The following is a 21,199-nucleotide window of genomic DNA, read 5'->3' as shown; positions in this document are numbered from 1 at the left end:
AGACTTCTCAGATATCATAACTTCAATACAGCCTATCCTCTGTGTAAAATATTCTTGTTTTATAAATGTTTTCTACAATACCTTACTTTTAAAGGATGTCTTGAGAACTAAGTTAACATTTCTCTCTAGAATACAATGCCTCATGGCATTCTTCAATAAGAATTCCAAGAGAACTTAAATTCCTTCACTCAAATGTATTAAAATATATTTATAATAAGGTTGAAATTCAGACAGAAGTTATGAGTATCTTGAATACTGCATACAGATCTAGAAGTGTCATTTTAGGAAGGACATGAATCTCTTTGAGCAGCAGCAGCAGGTGCAGAGAACAGCAATAAAATTGCTACAGAGAGCTCTAACAAGGAAAGGCTTCACTTTTTTTGCAAGTTACAGCATTAGGAGCCTAGGCATGTGAAAGGAGATCATCCAACTGAGATTTTAAGACCTTAAATGGATTGCGTACACTCAATGCTGATGGAATTCTTCCTCTTGCTCACAAGGGAGTATAAATTCAAATTGAGGAAGGATGGTTGCTGGTTGGATTGCAGAAATTTGTCTTCACCAAGTGAGTGGTTTCATCATCATCAGCCATATGGTGCAAGCAAGCCTGAGGCTTTTGCTGCACCAGACAAAAAAAAAATCCCTGAGTTACCCTGAGAGAGAGAGAGAGAGAGAGAGAGAGAGAGAGAGAGAGAGAAAAGGGAATCACCAAGAAAGAGAAGATGATGATATCCAGCTTAGGACCCTGGGTGTGCCAAGCCCATACTCACGAGATGTGAGCCCCTGGGGTGAATTTGATTGTTCTTTCTTTTGGTTCACATAATGTTTATTAGGAATTAGACAACTGCATGATCACTGATAATGCATTTTATATACAGTAAACCCCCGCTATTCGCGGTATCTGTATTCGCGGTTTCGCGATCGCTGATTTAATATAAAATGAAACCTAAAAAAAATGTGAATTTTAAAGCGGCGTGAATATTTTCCGCCATAAAAAAACATGGGCATGGCTAAAATTATCTTTCCCCGTCAAAACAGTGTTTAGTGGGTGGGGGGGGGGGTGACAAAATCGTGAACGTGGATGTTTCTCGCTAATCCTTGTTCAGTATGTGTTATGCGCTTGTTTTTAATTTATATGCTTATAAATTGAATAAATTTATCAATTTATAAATTGATATGCTTACAAAAGTGATAAATCTACCATTTTGCAGTGTAAAACAGACTTTTTCGAGTTTGTTAACGGAAGAAAGTGCCTTTATTGTGGACAAGTTCTTTTTTACCCGTACAAAAATATGGCTACGAATAACAAGGGAAATGTGAAATATCAAAGAAGGTGATGACATTAGCGAATAAAATTGAGTTATTAGACAAAATTTCTAATGGTGAAAGTGTCTCCTCAGTGGCAAAACATTATAAAATCAATGAGTCAACGGTATGATCAATCAAAAAATCGGAAGAAAAAATCCGCCGTAGTGTCCGTGAAAACATGCTAATTGCTTCAAAAATTTGCTCTGTAACTCGTGATGTTAAATTAGAAAAAAATGTAAAAGGCTTTAAATCTGTGGGTAGAAGACCGAACTCAAAATAAAATTCTGTTAAGTTCACTCATCATTCGTGAAAAGGCAAAACTCCTTTATCAACACTTTAGCGAAACTGGTGATAGCACTGGCAGATAAGTTTTTTTTGCTAGCAAAGGCGCTGGTTTGAAAGATTTGTTTGAAATTTCTAATAAATATTACATTTAATATTAAATTGTTTCTTATTTTCATTTCGATGCCATATGTTTTCATTTCACTATGTACTGTCTATGTACAGTCATATTATGAAGGTACATATAACACATACATAGACAAAATTTTAGACTAGTTTTTCTTATATATTTCATACTTTGGAACGGAACCCCTTTATTACTATGGGAGCCATAACTCACTATTCGCGTTTTCGGTATTCGCGACATTTCTCAGGAACGTAACCCCCGCGAATAGCGGCGGTTTACTGTATATATTTAAAGTTAGTCATACTTCAATGTGAAAAGGGTACAGAGTATTTATCATGTAATATATTATAGGAAGCAGCAGGAGAGATTACCAAACTCAGATCTATTATAATACATTCATCTCCAGAACTGCAAGCAGACTGGAGATATGCAACTGTCCCTACAGTTTACAAAGGTGAAATGAGAATTACAGCCCAAAAGTTTAACCCCTTTTGCATGGAAAGTTATGGAATCCATAATTAAGGATGTATCACAGGATCACCTGAGCAGGGATGGAATTATGAGAAATGAACAAGAACACGGCATAATTTTTTTTAAAGGGAAATCTTGTATCGAACAAGTTAGTGCATAGCATCATTTTAGTTCGCAGTAAATCACTGAAGTAGGCGAAATGGCATAGTTTTTGTTATATCTCATATTGTGAATGCCTTCACGATGAGTTCCCTGATATTGCACTATCTCGAATAAGCAAAGTTTCACCAATGGAGGAGACTAATGTTACTTATTCTTGGCAGATACTACCATCACCCAGAAGGCACAGTTTCGAAGCTGTTGGTCTCTCATCTAGTGGGCAGGTGCCCTGATGATACAATAAGTGACAATCCAGTTATGAAGTATAACTCCAAAATATGAGAGATACCAGATAGTGTGCGACAGTAAAAACTAAAAAAGGTTTTAGGGCTGAAAGCCTTGGACTATGGACAGGATTTGATTTCACCTACTTCAGTGATTTACTATGAACTAAAATGATGCAATGCACTAACTTGTTCAATTAGTGAATTTTTCTATAGTCTAAGGCTTTCAGCCCTAAAACCCTTTACTGTCACACACCATCTACTATCTCTCATATTGCGGAGTTAAACTTCATAACTGGGTTGTCACTTATTGTATCACCAGGGTACCTACCTGTTCACCAATGAGGGGCCAACAAGTCTTGAAATGGTGCTGTCTGGGTGGCGGTATCCACCGAGGATAAATAACATTAGTGTTCTCCACTGGCAAAGTGTTGTTTATTCGAGGTAATGCAATATCAGGGCAACTTGCTGTGAAGGCATTCACAATATGAGATATAACAAAAACTATGCCATTTCACCTACTTCGGCGATTTACTAAAAACTGAAATGATGCTATGCACTAACTTGTTCAATTAGTGAAGTTTCCATAGTCTGAGGCTTTCAGCCCTAAAACCTTTTTTAGGGAAATCATGTAAAATTAATCTCATAAGCTATTATGAGATCATCACAAAAGACTAGATGCAAAAAATTATTTTGAAATAATATATTTAAACTTTAGTAAGGTCTTTAATATTGTTCCACACAAATGCCTTTTGTATAATTGCCATTAGTGGGAGGGTACAGTCAGTCCTGCTAAAACGTGGTACATGCTCATGCTATCCCACTTCACAAAATTTCTGTTTGAACAGAAAACTGTGAGCTCCTGAAAACGTGAGTTGGCCTACAATATAACCTATTATCTTATGAATACAACAAATGACAAGAGTGTGTCTCCGACCAATACAACCACAGTAAATGGGAAATATAGCTCTCGCACATTTGACATTTTTTAAGCTTTGTAAACTTGTATGTATTGCTGCACAGGACACTACATTCAGCTTGGTGCCAGGTTTTGCATTCACCTGATGTTGCTCGCAGACGAAATCGCGCGTGAACCAATGTGAAAATTGCATTATACTCTCATTGTTCCCTAATATATCAGTCGCATTGGAGCAAATTTACATTGTAAAAATGCTCGTTATAGCAGAACTGACTATATTACAGTGGAGAAAAGGTTGGTGAAATATAAAGAGACCAGGATTACAAATGGGATCTCAACGAGTTCAGTACTGGATCCCTTGTGTTTTCTGATAATGATACAGATGAAGGTAAATCATGTTTGATGGACAAGTTTGCCGAAGGTAGAAAGGTTGGGAGGATGATAAACAACAGCAACAAAGGTATGCTATTTCAAAAAGACCTAGATAAATTATTTAGTTGGTCTGCAAAATGGTAGTTAGGATATTTAAGATTTCACATTTGGTAATGGTAATCCTAGATTATATTATTTGGGAGTATAAAGCTAAAAGAGGTTGATGAAAAGACTGAGGAATAACTGTATAATCTGATATGAAGTTCTGTGAACTTAGCAGACAGGCTACTAGAACAGCACATGGTATTAATACACTATTGATCTTGTACACCTTTGATATACAGGAATTTTTTCTAGTAAGGGCAAATCAACAAATGAAACAAACAGCTAATATCTCAGTTAGGCAACATTTTAAATATTGTTTATAGGTTTGGAACCCCATTTCAAGAAAGATGTGATCTGCTGGAAAAGGTGTAATGAAGAGTGACAATTTTATATTATTAAATTGCCTCTGCAAAGCAACAATTTAAATTTTTGAAAATTTTGGTTATGAGACTTCTTTAAAGACTACTTGTCTTCAAATTTATTAGAACTGAAGCACAATTAGAAACGGGGATTTACAATAATAACTGCAAGTAACTTTGTTTCTCAACTAACCTTAATAATTGAAAATAAAGGACACTGGAATTGAAGGTAAAGATACTTTGCCAAAAAAAGATTTTGAAATTTGTATTCCCCTGAAGAAGAATATAAATATTCATTTATAAATTTAAATTCATCATAGGAAGTTATTTTGTCCTTACCCTGTATACAAAATATGGAAATATTGTTTATAAAATGGATGAAAGTGTGCAATGAAAAACAAACTCTTACAAATTACTATAATATTTATTTAAGAAAGCATGAGAATTTTAAAAGATACTTACTGCTGTATAAATGTACATATCCTGATAGCAAATGAGGACTAAGCTTTAACATTCCTGGAAAAATTACTGTCTCATCCAAAATTCCTGTGTGTTACAAAGTTCAGTCATGGTGTGACTTGAAATTATATACTTGCTATAAACATAAATTCAATTAATTATTCCAATTTCAGATGACTGTTGCACAAATGAATAAATATCAATGCAGTTTAACACAGTGGTGTAACTAAAAAAAAGTGGGCCCCAATGCAAAGTTTAGTGTGGGCCCCTTGAAATATTTGTTTTGGTAAAAACAAAAAATTAACAATATAATGGTAAACATGTATTTAAAATCTTTATCAATACAATATAAAAACAAAAATAATATTAATTCTGTAAATATAAAAATGAAAAATAAATTCGGAAAATTAAATGAAGTAATATATTGACTTACGTAATTTAGAATGGTTTTAGTCTAGATTTGGCATTGGCAAAATCATTAATTAATTTAGAAACGTCCATTTTTTTCAGCTTCTTGAGCTTCTATGCTAAGCAGTGCTAGTGTTGATAGACGTTGTTGTCCCATGGCATTTCTAAAATAATTCTTAATTAATTTGAATTTCGAGAAAGAGCATTCCGCAGTTGATACAGTAACCGGAATTGTCAAAAATAATATCAATAAGGAGCACACTTACAAAAAACTAGCACTCATATCATAGTATTTTACTATGACTAGTTCTGCAAATTCAAGAATAGTTTTAATTTTTGCAATTTCACTTTGTAGTGACTTTATGCAAAGTAGTAATTGCATTGAAAATGCTTCTGAAAAGTCACTTAAATTTCTTTTGCACCTTCTCTGCATTTTTTATAATGGAATTTTCATCCATTGGATTAATTGAATTATAGTAAGAGATGCAAACAAGTCAGAAAATGTATTTAGTCCTTGAAACTTTGTGCAGTTGGGTATTCACTAAGTCGATTACACAATAAAAAAATGTCAACTTTAAAGAGCAGTTCTGCATTTTCAAATTGGTAGTCCTCTGCCAGTTCATAAAAATGTTTCTTAATAAATCACCTCCAATCATTTTCAAATTGACAAGGTATACCCCATTTCTGCACAACAGATGATGCTTCTTTGACAATATTTTCGAATTCATTTCTTAATTTTTTCACTTGATTATACAATGTTTCTATGCTCAATATCCATATTCATCCTTTGCAAAATCATTGATGTTGAATTAATACTCAAGATTTTTTCTCTCAGCACAGTGGTTAATACAAAATCAAAATTTTCAATATTATTTTAAACAGGAATTGTTTAAAATTCCTACCCCCAGTAAGTGGCTCCCACAGTCATAAATCCTTAAAAATTGCCCTGGAAGCAGCAGCAGTTATTCTAATACCATTTCACTTCTATTCACTGCAGTTCTGCTTGTGCTGTGCAGTTAAACAATAAACATGCTTTGTGTGAAAAAAAATATATTGTTCGTAGACATAAATTTTTATTATAAACATAATTGAAAAACTTACATTTTTACTCAATTAAATTTTTTTCTGTTTCGGGAGGGCAGTGGGCCCCCTTTCGGTCATGGGTCCCAATGCACTGCATTGGCATAGTTATGCCACTGTTGTAACAGAACTAGGGATTATATTTAAATAAAGATTATATAAAAATGTACATATCAAATTCATGGATTACAGCATTAGCATAAAAATATATTGCATAATTTTCAAAATTACAGAATCAATTACATGTTTAAAAAAATTATAAAATATAATACTAAAATAACCAAGCTTGCATATTTTTATGCATAATATATTATTTCTCAGAAAAGAGAAAGATGTCTAACTCATATTAAAAAAAAAAATTCATAACAAAATATACTAGCTTTAAAAAAAAATTGTAAGGTTTGCAAACTAAACTGTAATGCTTATAAAATATTTATAAGCATTTGCTGTAGCATAGAACACCTTCATTTTTACTGTAACAGCAACTATGTGATTGACTACAGGAATCCCAGTATTCCTGCTAAATTACATTTTCAATTATACTTTTCATATTCTCACACGTTCATAATTTAAGTGGAATTTTCAGTTTTGGAAACAAAAAAAAAAAAAAAAAAAAAAATTATATATATATATACAAAGGGTACTAGGAAAGTTTTGCAATACAGCTTTGTTTATTTAATTTTTTCAAAGTAATTTCCTCTGCATTCAATACACCTCTCCATCCTCCGAAACCAATCTTTAAACCAGTTCTGCCAAGTTTCACTAGGGAGTAAAGCACACTCGTTGTCCCAAGCCCGTAGAAGGTCCTCATCACTGGAAAACCGCCTCCCTTTTAGCTTCATTTTCACATGTGGGAACAGTGCAAAGTCGCAGGGAGCAAGGTCTGGACTGTAGGGAGGGTGCTCAAGAAGTTTCAGTCCTGTCGTGGTCAAATATTCGGTGCAGGCTTTGGCGCGGCGAGCTGCAGCATTATCGTGATGGAGGTACCAGGTGTCCATTCTTGACTTTGGCCGCAGGTTCTTCATAGATCCAATGACTTTAGGCAGGCATTGCTCAGTATACCACTTAGCTGTGACTGTCTTCTGCATGTCCAAAACGACACGTTCCACAATTCCACTCGATTTGAAAAATACAGCTATCATTTTCTTCTTTACAGATCGGGATTTTCTGACAATTACGGGTGTGTCGTCATCATCAAAGACCCAAACTTTGTTTTGAGCCTTGGTCGGCAGATCGTAATAGTACAGCCAAGTCTCGTCACCTGTCACGATGTTGTTCACATACCGAGATTGTCCCTTATCAAACTTTTTTAACATCTCCCGGCACCAAGTCACACGTCGTGTCATCTGCTCTTCAGTCAGTTGATGCGGCACCCAGAGAGAACAAAGTTTCTTCACGTGCAAATGATCTTGCAGAATCGAACGAATTGCTGGTGCATTTAGGCCCAAAGTATCCTCTATCTGTTGGTAGGTCACTCGCCTGTTTTCGTCAAGCATTTTCCTCACAGCAGTAACGTTTTCCTCCGTAACTGACGTTCGTGGCCTTCCCGGCCTCTCAGAATCCTCCAGAGTGAAATTTCCCCTTTGGAATTCTCTATACCACCTGAATATCGTTGTACGATGTGGACAATCATCATCTAGTGCAAGAGTCATTTCTTCTAAGCACTGGTCTATGGTTAAACCACGCACGAAATTATACCGCAAAACTGTCCTTATCTCATTTCGTGACCACGATGCCATCACAAGCACTTTACACTCTCACTACTAATGAATAACTGAGCCCATCGACTTGGCGCAGCGGCTACTATGCACGTATGAACATGTCTCAACATGCAGCAACAAGCAGCTTCCTGTGATTCATTGTTGCGTCATATTGCAAAACTTTCCTAGTACCCTTTGTATATATATTCATGAATATTTTTAGATTCAAAAATTCATGAATCAAGAAAGCTGCATGAGCAGGTAGCCTGCTCAACATCCTCGCATTTCAATTTATACAGGGCATTCATTCCCAGTTTGGGATTGTAGCCCTCATTTATGGCATGGAATGAGATTCACCACCAGTAGGATTGCTGCACGAATAACATTGCATTCACACTCAATCTGGTAGATGACCCCCCCCCCGCGGTATGGAGAGGGGTGACTGCTATTCTCAAGACATTCTTCATTCCCCAACTCCATAGGATTATTATACAGGATTTATCACACTTCCATATAACAGATGCATCAATAAGTTTTTATATTTAATCAATATTTACAACAATAACCTCTCCATAACAGATACCAAAGCAAGCCAGGCATATAGACTATGATACAAAACGACACCTTGCACTACCAGTTATAGATATCCTTCAAATGACAGCCTTTCTAGATGGGGATTATGGGGTTACTTTCAGTTTCAAGAAAAAATGTACTTCCAATGAGGGTGGGGGGAGAAAGCCGGGAATCGAAATCCTCTGTTCTTCCTTTTGTCAAAAATCAAATCCGCTATCCCCTTTCAATTATAAGCCCAATGTAGGCATATTTAACTAGATTATTATCTCTTCTTAGAGGTTCAACTCAAACCTGCAGACAACTGAAACTGCTACTTCTAATACAAGGATAGGAAACCAACAGATATGACGCTGTTCTTTTTTAATTGCTACTTTCCAACCCCCCCACACACATACACTGGGGTGGGGGAGCTTACCAGATCATATAATGCTAACTGGGGAAACATGAGATCCAGTTGTCATAGCATTCAATACTAATAGGGGTTCACATCTTGTGAGGTATGGGCTTGGCACACCCAGGGTCCTGAGTTGGATATTGTCATTCTTCTTTTTCTTGGTGTTTTCTCCCCCCCCCCTCTCTCTCTCGTAATTCAGAAAATTTTGTTTTTTGGCTGGTGCAGCATAAGTCTCAGGCTTCCTTGCACCATATGGCTAATGATAATAATAATAATAAAAATAACAATAATAATAAATTGGGATCATAATTTCAACCAGAAGACATTCAACATACTGAATGTCCATCCCAACTTTAGAACAGATAAATTACAGAAGCTTTTTTTTTTATATACAGCCCCATATAGAATTGTATATTGCGTTAACACCTCTAGTTCTGCTATGTCACTCTCCTGACAATCTTCCCTTCCTCATTCTTCTGAGGACTTCACCAGCAGGCCCTCACCCAGTCACTTTAAGTATACTGCCAGGACTAAGACTGGTTCTTCAAGCTGAAGAATTTTCATTTATGTTAGCCCTTTGCCAGTCCAGGAGGCAGCTAGATGTTGCTCTATATCCCCAAGTCCAAACTATGTAGACTTCTCACTCAGCATTTACAGCTGCAGAAAAGGTGAGTAGAAAAAAAATATATATATCAGGCTTCTTACTAAGGATGATCACAGAATATGGGCTAACTTTTCAGGATGCAGGTAAAAACCAGTTGCTGGGCGGACCTTACTGATCTACTCCAGGAAATGTCACCTGTCACCAAGGCAGTTGGCAAGAACTACCTAATACAGGACCTGTACCAACCAATATCCTCTGATGTAGGATGGATTCCAATCCAGGCATATGTGGCAGCTGCTAGCTGTGTGTTAAATGTCTTTGTAAATTTGGCATACTTTTTTAGTTTATTATTATTCATTCCTTTTTATCATTCTTATATTATAAATCTTACAAACCATGGCAACCATAAGAGGATACTCTGGAAGGATTGGCAAGTATGGTTTTTCAAAATAAAATCTATAAATATACAGATATATCTTCCATTTATTATTATATAAGTATGTAACTGTACCTTTCAAACAACACACTAAAAATATTTGTTTGATTATAAAAGGGGCATCTAATACAGATGTTATTCCTGTCACACAACACCATGTATTTTAAGGTGCAGTACTTGCTAACTGATAAGCATGATGATGCAGTTAAATTAAATGTGAAAAAAAAAAAAAAAAATGCTTAAAGTTGCATCTATGATGCCTAAGATGACTAAAACCAATCAACATATAACAACTGCAGTGATATCATATTTTAAGAATTTTTTTTAGACAATACATATAAAATACAATTTTAATTGAAAAGATGCAATTAATGCGAAATTGCCATAAATAAGTGCATACAAAAAAAAAAAAAAAAGTACAGTAATTGTAGGGTTTAAATGGGATAAGAAAGTAGACTGAAGGTGCTAATGATTTGTTAGGCATTTTTTTTTTTTTTTTCTGTTTTTAGTTAAATTTTACTTTTTAGTAAAGATATAGCTAATTTAAAATTGTGATTGTAACAGTACAGTATAAGGTATAAAGTAAAACTTGAGCCGTAATAAGTTTGATTTGATTTGGTAGTTGTTGGCGCATCGGCTTCTGTGGCCATATTGCACCTTCCAAGGTTTTTGTAGTACTTTGATCCAAGCCCGAGGCGGGAATCGAACCCGCGACCTTTGGGTTGCCGGGTAGGTACTTTACCCACTCGGCTAGCCCGGTCGGCCGCCGTAATAAGTATCACTGCATTTAGGAATCTATTACCTTATTGTAGTATTGTCAATTAAATTGATTAATTTTCATTGTTGACCAATTAAATTATATTTAAATGTAAATCATGCCCCGACTAGAGCAGCAAAGCAATGGGAGTGCTGTGGCTCAGGGGAGAACCAAAGAGGGAGATTTTCCTATGAATGATGGCCTAAAAAATGTGCAACTTGTGCAATGTTTGCAGATTTCTGGAACAGGACACGATACAGCCAAGGCTATATTTTTGTGTGTTCAGCGCAGAGTGTGAAGAAATTAGGCACCAACTCAGTGTTCTGATGGACGTTTATTAGAGTTTGAAGCTCTCAGCTGCCCAACTCAACTCCAGAGCTCACATTTGTGCATTAGATAACACAGCAGCAATCTTCATGGCAGAATGTGCTGGTTCCATAGGGCAATGTTGGGAAACAGTCACAAGTTAGGAATTTGAAAATTTAGAATTTGAAAATGCTCCAAGTTTGCCCAGACACGATAGGAGGATGTACATATTGAGAGCCTTGTCAATCAATTAGACCCTGTATAGAATGAACAAAGGCTCATGGGGTAGTAATTTTCCCAGTGTGGTCTGTGCTCATTAACAGGAGAGACTGTTTTTACAGAAATGGGATACACTTAAATAGAAGGGGTACAAGAATATTTGCTGATACTGTCAAAGGCAGTGATAGGTGGGTCAGAAAACTGCTAGCTTGGGAGATAGACTAATAGATTAAATAGAGCCACAGTCAGGAAGTGAAGGTAAAGAAAGCCTGCACGAAAAGCATGCAAAAGTTCGATGAAATTTACCGGTAAAAGTACTTTGCCGTAACGGTATTTGTATTGTTGCTCACTCGGTAAACAGATGGTGGGTGTTATCGGTCTGGAGTAGAAGTTGAATCCCTTCTGAAGTGGAGGGGGGAGGAACCTGACCTTTTTTCTTTAGAATCACTAATTGAATTAACTAACTGAATCATGAACAGAGTCATATTAGAAGTTCTGGCGTCGTAAAAAAATGTTCGTAACGTAGTTTCACCGGTAAACTTTTTCGAAGTTTACCGTGCTTCTCATGTGGGCTTCCTATGCCTTTTTTTTTTTTTTTCTTAATAAACAATTTATCCACTAGTCCACCAGTGATTCTAAAGAAAAAAGGTCAGGTTACCCCCTCCACTTCGGGAGGGTTTCAATCTCCCATGGGATTCGATTTCTACTCCTCACTGATAACACCCACTGTATGTTTACTGAGCTAGCAACAATACAAATGCTGTTACGGCAAAGTACTTTTACCGGTAAATTTCATCGAACTTTTGTGTGCTTCTCGTGCAGGCTTTCACTGCTTCTACTGGAACATACAGCAGCAGCCTGAAAAGCAAGGTGTCTGGGATTTCAGGCCCTGCTGTGGGTCATCGTGAAACAAGTGAATACATGGGCTGTGTAAGGGTAATAAGAGTAAGATCATGTGCATGTATACTTGCATGTACACTACTGCTGAGCATTGTAAATAAATTTTAAGTACTGATTAAGCCATGAAAAAGAGACATTATAGGGATAATGGAGACATAAGTGATGCTGAATTTGAATATGAGGAATACAATATATACAGGAAGGATAGACGTTACAAGAAGAGGGGTTATGGTCTTAGTTAGGAAGCATATTAAATCTAATGCAGTGCATACAGTCGACATGGGAGACCAGTGCAAAGCTGATTAAGCTTGGTGTCATATTATCACTGGGAAAACAAAATCGAGAGTAGGAATATGTTATAGGCCTAATGACTGTGATGAGGATACAAACAGCTATACAGAGAAACAAGTGGGCCAATAATTCAGAATGTCTTATAATGGGAGATTTTAGCTTTCCAGTTGTTGACTGGAATTTGGAGTTGGTCACTCACATGCTAGCAAGACTTTTGTAGATTTCTTCGATGACTGTTTTCTAAAACCACATGTTAGAGAGGCAACAAGAGAAAGCTATACTCTTGATCAGCAGCAATTCTACATGCATTAAGAATCTGCAGGTAAAAGACCCACTGGGTGGTAGCAATCGTGGTGTATTAATGTGGAATTTAATTAAAGACATAACTAATGTCAAAAAGGTAAAGGAAAGGGCTTTTGATTTTGTAAGGGTGACCACAGTGGCCTCAGACATCTCTTACGTTCTATAGAGTGGGACTAACTGATGATGTTACCAACACCAATTCTATATGGAAAGAATTTGGTCCCACTCTATAGAACTTAAGAGATGTCTGAGGCAACTGTGGTCACACTTACAAAATCAAAAGGCTTTTCCTTTAAAGGAAAAGGCTTTTGATTCTTTTCTTCTCTACCATGTCTCAGTAGTTCACCTGACGTCCATTTTGGTCTAGGCTTTTAATACCAACAAAGGAATACTGTTCAAGACTTAGACCAAAATGGATGTCAGATGAACTACTGAGACATATGGTAGAGAAGAAAAAAGTGTATGGAATGCATATAAATTTTCAGATGATACAGAAGCCTATGGTAAATACAAATTTGTCTGTAATAAAGTCAAAAAACAGGTTAAGTTAGGCCAGCTATGGCAGATTATGAAAAGTCTCTGGCAAAGCAGCAAAGACTTCTTTCCTTTATTAACAAAAAGAAGGAAGGGGTTGAATCACATGTCAATGTGTTAACTGTTGATGATGCTGCTCAGGTTTCTGACAAATTGAATAGGCATTTTGCATCTATATTCACATGAGGAATTCTTTAGGGAAGGGGATGCCAGAAGTGTATCGAGCTCCAATGGGGAGTTAAATGACATTAATGACATTAAGAGTAGGAGACCGGCGGAATTACTTGACAAGTACAGGTCACTGATGAAAAAAAGCCGTGAATTAGGGTTGAAATTGAAAGTGTCTGCAATTCTGCCCAGACACGATAGGAGGGAGTATATGATGAGAGCCCTGTCAATCAATTCGGCCCTGGAAAGATTGTGCAGGGCTCAAGGGGTAGAATTTTTTTCAGCCTGGTCTGTACTTGTTAACAGGAGAGACTGCTTCTACAGGGATGGGATACACTTAAATAGAAAGGGTGCAAGAATGTTTGCTGATGCTATCGAGGCAATGTTAGGTGGGTCGGAAAACTGCTAGATTGGGGGGATACAAGGACTAATAGATTAACAGTAGCCACTGGCAGAGGTGAAAGTGATTCTTGCACTGCTTCTATTGGAATGAGCCGCAGCCTGGAAAATAAGATGCAGGATATTTCAGAGACTGCTGGGAATCATTGGGGTACAAGTAAACACATGGGTTGTGTTAGGGTAGCTAAGAAAAAGAACAGGTGCATGTATACTTGTGTGTACACCAATGCTAGGAGTTTAGTAAATAAATTTGATGAATTTGAGGTATTGCTCAAAACATCAAAGGCAGATATTGTGGGGATTTCAGAGACGTGGTGTCACACAGATATAAGAAATGCAGAACTGGAATTTGGGGAGTACAATGTCTACAGAAAGGATAGACAGGATAGGAAGGGAGGAGGGGTTATGCTATTAGTTAAAAAACACATAAAATCCAAGGAAGTTAAGCCAGTCGACATCGCTGGACAGTGCAGTGTCGAGTCAGTTTGGTGTGACATAAGCATTGGGAGATCAAAATTGAGAGTAGGAGTGTGCTATAGGCCTAATGACTCTGATGAGTATAATAAGAAACTGTTTGGAGAAATAGAGTGGGCCAGTAAATCAGAGAGTCTTATAATGGGGGATTTTAATTTCCCAGATATTGACTGGAATTTGGGGGCTGGTCACTCACACAGTAGCAAGGCTTTTGTGGATTTATTGGATGATTGTTTTCTACATCAGCATGTTCGGGAGGCAACTAGAGGGAGTAATACTCTTGATTTGATTATCAGTAGTGATTCTTCATGCATTAAGAATCTGCAGATAAATGAACCACTTGGTGGCAGTGATCACAGTGTGCTGAAGTGGGAGTTACTCAAAGAGGTAACTACCATTAGGGGTAAAGGGAAGGGGTATTGCTTTCGTAAAGGCGACTACAATGGACTGAGACAGTATTTAAATTCTATACAGTGGGATCAACTGATGATATTGCCAACAGCAAATTCAAAATGGGACGCATTCAAAGAACTTATCGTGGAAGCTACTAGGCTTTACATACCAACTAAGAGATATTGTTCAAGGTTTAGGCCTAAATGGTTGTCAGATGAACTAATGAGGCATATGGCAGAGAAGAAAAATGCATGGGATACATACAAATTAACACGTGACACGGACGCCTATGATAGATACAAGTTGATCTGTAACCAAATTACAAAGGAGGTTAGGCAGGCGAAGGCAGATTACGAGAGATCCTTGGCAAGGGATGCGAAGAAAAACAGCAAAGAGTTCTTTACTTATGTAAACTCTAGAAGGAAGGGGATGAATCAGATTGGTCCACTTGAGATCGATGGGTCAACTGTTGATGACCCTGCTCGGGTAGCTAACAAACTAAATGAATATTTTGCATCGACATTCACACATGAGGAGTTATTCAGCGAGGGGAATGCCAGAGGTGTATTCAACTCTAGCAGTAAGCTAGAGAATCTTGTAATAACTGAGAGCAAAGTGGAGGAGAAATTGTTGAAGATAAACACAAGAAAGGCACCTGGGGTGGATGGGATCTATCCAGTTATATTAAAGGAGGCAGCAAAGGAGGTAAGCAAACCCTTAGCCATAATTATGAGAGCTTCCTTGGACTCAGGGGAGGTACCCATTGACTGGAGATGTGCAAATGTGACCCCAATTCACAAAGGGGGATCAAAGGCTGACACAAGTAATTATAGACCTGTGAGTTTAACTTCTGTTCCCGGAAAATTAATGGAGGCACTGGTGAAAGAAGCACTGCAGGATCATCTAGACAAGACTTCAGTTATAGCTAGGACACAGCATGGTTTTGTTAAGGGGAAGTCTTGCCTGACCAATTTGATTGGATACTATGATGCAGTCACAAAAGAACTGGATGCAGGGAATAACTTTGATATTATATACTTGGATCTTAGAAAGGCTTTTGATACTGTTGCACATGGAAGACTGCTGCACAAATTGGAGCAGTGTGGCATTGGAGGCAAGTTGCCTCCAATGCCACACTATGGATAAAGGGGTGGTTGAGGGGGAGAAGACAGAGAGTGGTAATCAATGGACACTGCTCATCGTGGACTAATGTTATTAGTGGAGTCCCTCAGGGTTCAGTATTGGGGCCTGTATTGTTTTCTGTATTTATAAATGATATTGATGATGGTATATCAGGCTTAATGTCCAAGTTTGCAGACGATACGAAGGTTGGCAGGGTTGTCAAGGACACTACTGACACTATGCTGCTGCAACAGGATTTGGAAAGGTTGAGCAGATGGGCTTCGAGGTGGCAAATGAAGTTTAACATTGACAAATGTAAAGTACTACATATGGGAAACAGCAACCCCAGAGCAACGTATCAACTCTGTGGTACTACACTGACAGTGGTAGAGAATGAAAGGGACCTGGGGGTGGTGGTGCAGGCAGATATGAAGTTCTCTGAGCAGTGCAGACGAGCTGCAAGAGTAGCTCATGGTGTATTGTCAATGATATATAGGAATTTTTCTAGCAGGGATAAGGAGGTGATTATTCCCTTGTATAAGGCAATGGTCAGGCCACACCTAGAGTACTGTATACAGGCCTGGAGGCCTCATTTCAGGAAGGATGTAGAGCTGCTGGAACGAGTACAGAGAAGGGCAACTAGATTGGTGAATGGGACAAAGGGGTTCTCTTACGAAGAAAGGCTTAAGTTTTGCAAATTACAGTGTCTGGAAACTAGGCACCAGCGGGGTGATCTGATAGAGGTGTACAAAGCCTTGAATGGTTTGAGCATGCTCAATGCTGATGGGATTCTTCCTCTAGCTCAGAAAAATCACCTGAGAGGGCATAAATTCAAATTGAGGAAAGACAGATGTAGGATAGATGTGCGGAAATTTGCCTTTAGCCAGCGGGTGGTTGGTGGGTGGAACAGACTTCCATCCCTTGTCGTGGAAGTTGATAGCCTAAATAAGTTTAAGGCTCAGCTGGACAGGTATTTCGAACGAACAGAGGGGTGAAGTGGAAGTGGTTATTTTTATTTATTTATGTTACTTTTTTTTTTTTTTTTTTTTTTTTTTGGCTGATGCTGCATAAGCTTGCTTTCTTGCATCAAATGCCTCTACTAATGCTAATGCTAAATGACTTAGTGATAACTGAAAGGAAAGTGGAAGAGACATTGTTGAAATTGAACATAAAAAAAAGGCACCTGGAGTGATGAGATCTATCCAAACATATTAAGGCAGGCAGCAAAGGAGGTAAGCAAACCTTTAGCCATAATTATGAGAGCGTCCTTGGATTCAGAGAAGGTCCCTATGGACTGGAGATGTGTGAATGTAATCCAAATTCGTAAAGGAGGAAGAAGAGGTGATGTAACTACATCAACTGTCAGCTTAGCATCTTCCAGGGAATATAATGGAGTCACTGGTTAAAGAAGTAATGCAGGACCATCAGGACAGGAATGCAATTATATGGCAATCACAGCATAGATTTGTTAAGAGTAGTCTTATCTAACCAATCTGATAGGTTACTATGATGCAGTAATTTTTGATGTTATATACTTGGATTTGAGGAAGGCTTTTGACACTGTTGCACATAAAAGATTGCTGTATAAACTGAAGCAATGTGGCATTAAGTGCAAGTCACTGCTATAGATAAAACAATAATTAACTGTAAGAAGACAGTGGTATCAATGGGCACTACTCTTCATGGACTAAATGTTATCAGTGGAGTCCTCCAGGGTTCAATATTGGGCCCATTGTTTTATTTCATTATTTATTAATGATACTGCTGAAGAGTTATCAGGCTTAATGTCAAAGTTTATAGATGATACAAAAGTTGGCATGGTGGTTAACAACAGTAATCAAGTGAGCTACTGCAACAATATCTAGAAAATTTGGTTAATAGGCTGAGAAATGGCAGATGAAGTTTAACATTGACAAATGCAAAGTACTCTATATGGGTAGTAGTAATCCCAGAGTGATGTACCAACTGTGTGGTACTGCATTCAGGGTGGTGGGAAATGAAAAAGAGTGCAGTAACTGAAGTCAGATATGAAATTCTCTGAGCAGTGAAGACAGCTGCAAGGACAGCTCATGGGATTTTGTCAATGATAAACAGAAACTTTGCTAGCAGGAATAAGTTTGCAATTATCCCTTTGTACAATGCCATGAGGCTGCATCTTGAATATTGTATACAGGTCTGGAGGCTGTATACAGGTCTTGAATATTGTATACAGGCTTCACTTTAGGAATGATGTAGATCTGTTGGAATGGGTGCAAAGAAGGGCAACCAGACTGGTAAAGGGAACAAAATGGTGCTCTTACCTAGAAAGGCTTCAGTTCTGCAAATTGCAGCATCTGCAGACTGGGCACCTGCAGGGTGATCTGATTGGGGTTTTTAAGGCTTTGGATGGATCAAGTAAGCTGAATATTGTTGTTGATTAAGGGTTTTAAGACAAGGGCATCAAAGCCAAGATGTGTCTTTCCAGGTGGATTTTTTTACGTAACTATTTTCAGATTCTTTTGTCAAATCGGATTTTCCGAATTAAATTAAACAGTTCCTCTAGATTTGCAGAGTTATCTAATATCTGTTGAAGGGTAGATGGATTCTGGTTATTACATAGACTTTGGAAGCAAAGTAGTCTGGAATTCCTGAAGCACGGGCATACCAAAAGGATGTGTTTTACTGTGTGAACTTGGCACTGAAAACAGAGAAGGGGATTCTCATTAGCTAGTAGATGATAATGCGTAAAGTGAGTGTGGCTAATTCATAGTCTGGCAAGATTTACTTCTTTGCGACTTTTTCTGATGCTTGATTTCCATATTTCTGGATTCGGTTTTATTTCTTGGAGTTTATTATTAGTTTGATTTCTCCATATTTGAGCCCATTCATCTTCACTTGCTCTAATAAAAATTGGTCTGAAATCAGTATACGGTACTATCATTGTTTTCTTTGACAGTTCTGATGTTGACTTGACTGCATTGTCTGCTTTTTCATTGCCTTCTATTCCAGAGTGTCCTGGAATCCAGCAAAGAGTTATTTCAGTGTTTTTTTTGACATCGGTTTATAAGAAAGCTAATTTCTTGTAGAAGGGGATGGTGAAAATGTTGTTTACCCTGTATGACTGAGATAGCACTGAGCGAATCGGAATATATTAGGACAGAGAGAGAGACGACTGTTGACATATTTCACTTAATGAAAGGGATTTTGAAATTACATGCGAAGGGAACACAGCTACTGCACCTACATGTGAGTGGGACTTAGGGCCATCTGTATAGATTATGAGTTTCCCAGTGTGTTGTTGCAAAGTATAGTTGGCATGTAACTGTCGGGTGTTAATTGATGGAATGGTATTTTTTGACCACTGAGCAAAGTAAAGATCAATGTCTATTCCATGGAGGTAAAAGACATATTTGCACTTTCTGCAGTTTTATTGAGATCGATTTTCCACTTCTGTATTACTTCTTGAAGACGTATCCCAGCAGTTCTGGGTTCATTAGGCTTGGATTTGTAAAGTGTTGGCCAAAGAGGTTGGTTGAGGTATACCCAGCAAGGATGAGATGGAGAGCTTCTTATTTTGGCAGCGTATTGCCAGAGTAGGCATTGTCTTCTAAGATAAAGCAGAGGGTCATGTGCTTCTATGTACAAGCTCTGTACGGGCAAGGTTCTGTAGACGCCTAGTGCAGATCGAAGGGCACTGTGTTGAATGGTGTTCAGAGACTGTAAGATGCTGTTTTTAGCTGATACATATACTATAGCTCCGTAATCTAACCGTGACCAGATTAGAGCACGATATAAATTCAGCAATGACTGTCTGTCAGCACCCCAAGATGTTGAGGATACTGCACGAAGAATGTTTAATTTCTGGAGGCACGTAGTTCATAGATAGGTTACATGTTTATGAAAATTTAATTTGGTGTCTAAATTCAGACCCAATAATCTTATGGAGTCTATCATTGGCATTTCTCTGCCTTTCAGTTTTAATAGAGGTTCCAGATGAAGCGATCACAATTTACAGAAGTGTATTGCTGCTGTTTTCCCCTCGGTTAATTGATAGCCATTGCTTTTTGTCCAAGTTTCAATTTTGTTTATTGCTATCTGTAGTTGTCTTTCAATTGTAGCCATGTTCAATGATTGACAGGAAATAGCAAGATTGTCTGCACAGTAATCTGCATACATACAAGTTTCCACCGTAGCTGGGATGTCGCTTGTAATGCTACTGGCACGTAACGCAAAGAGTGTGGCACTTAAAATCGATCCTTGAGGTACTCTCCTTGCGTGTGAATTTTGGACAGCTCATTCTGGAATCTTACTTGAAAGGTCCTGAGGTGAAGAAAATTCTAAATAAATCTAGGCAGATTACCTCTCAGTCCAAGTTTCTATAAGTCTTGGAGAATTCCATATCTTCAGGTTGTGTCGAATGCTTTGGTAATATCGAAAGTTATCATTACCATGTGCTGTTTTTTAAGAAAAGCATTTCGAATGTCAGCTTCGACCTCTATGGAGTGTTATAGCATCTTGATCTGCAACAATCCAGGCAAGTCTCCTGTGAACCATCTTTTCTATTATTTTTCCTAAACAGCTGGTCAAAGATATAGGACAATAACTATTGGGGTAGGCAGCATCTTTCCCGGGTTTCGCTATGGCTACCACAACTGACTGATGCCATGTATCAGGGTAAACATTCTCCTCAAAGATTCTGTTGTAAAATTTCAGTAGTATAGATTTTGAGTTTGAGCTGAGGTGTCGAAGCATTATGTAGAAAATGCCATCTGGTCCAGCAGAACTATTTCTAGAATTCTGGAGAGCTTCATTGAGTTCATTCATAGTGAACGGAAGGTTATAAGAATAAGATTGGTTTGTAACAAAGTTAATTTTATATTTTTCCACAGACATTTTTTTTGTGTCTAAACGAGTCTTCATAAGACTGAGATGATGAAGTGACTGCAAATGTTTCTGCTAATACCTCTGCAACATCACTTGGAGAAGAAATATCTATTCCTTTCCAGGACAGAATTGGGGCTTTGTTTTGTTGACACTTTCCACTGAGGATTTGGATCTTTCTCCAAATTATTCAGTGTTTCTGCAGATGGTAGAACTGAACTGAATCCACGCATCCTGTTTAGCTTTTCTACGAATTTGGCGTGCTTCAGCTTTCAGCCGTTTATAAGGTTCTCCATTGTAGTATTTTGGCGAAAAATATTCCAAGCTTTTATTTTATTTTATTTTGCCAAGAAAGCAATCCCTTGTCCACCAACCATTATATCTTTGTTTCATAAGGTTTACTTTCAGTATTGTGCTGGCAGCAGTTCCAAGTAGTTCTTCTACTATATGCCTAGTGGCATTATTAATAGATGCAGTAAGAATCAAGTGGTTA

At 37.7% G+C, this 21,199-nt stretch overlaps 1 protein-coding gene across 1 annotated transcript in view; it reads right to left on the bottom strand.

Moving 5' to 3' along the window:
• Window positions 1-21,199, bottom strand: part of LOC150077186 (uncharacterized) — a 117,954-nt gene that overhangs the window by 29,050 nt on the left and 67,705 nt on the right. Inside the window, exon 3 of the mRNA XM_090385608.1 lies at window positions 4,789-4,921. Within this exon, the coding sequence (XP_090241734.1) occupies window positions 4,789-4,840 (52 nt within the window). The 5' untranslated portion in view covers window positions 4,841-4,921. The remainder of the gene's footprint in view (window positions 1-4,788; window positions 4,922-21,199) is intronic.

This window comes from Mastigoproctus giganteus, chromosome 12 (assembly GCF_048544385.1).
Source record: "Mastigoproctus giganteus isolate SK-2022 chromosome 12, ASM4854438v1, whole genome shotgun sequence".
In the NCBI taxonomy this organism is placed as follows: domain Eukaryota; kingdom Metazoa; phylum Arthropoda; class Arachnida; order Uropygi; family Thelyphonidae; genus Mastigoproctus; species Mastigoproctus giganteus.
The sequence above is the reverse complement of the archived record's forward strand: the minus strand, read 5'-3'. Positions and strand labels throughout refer to the sequence as shown.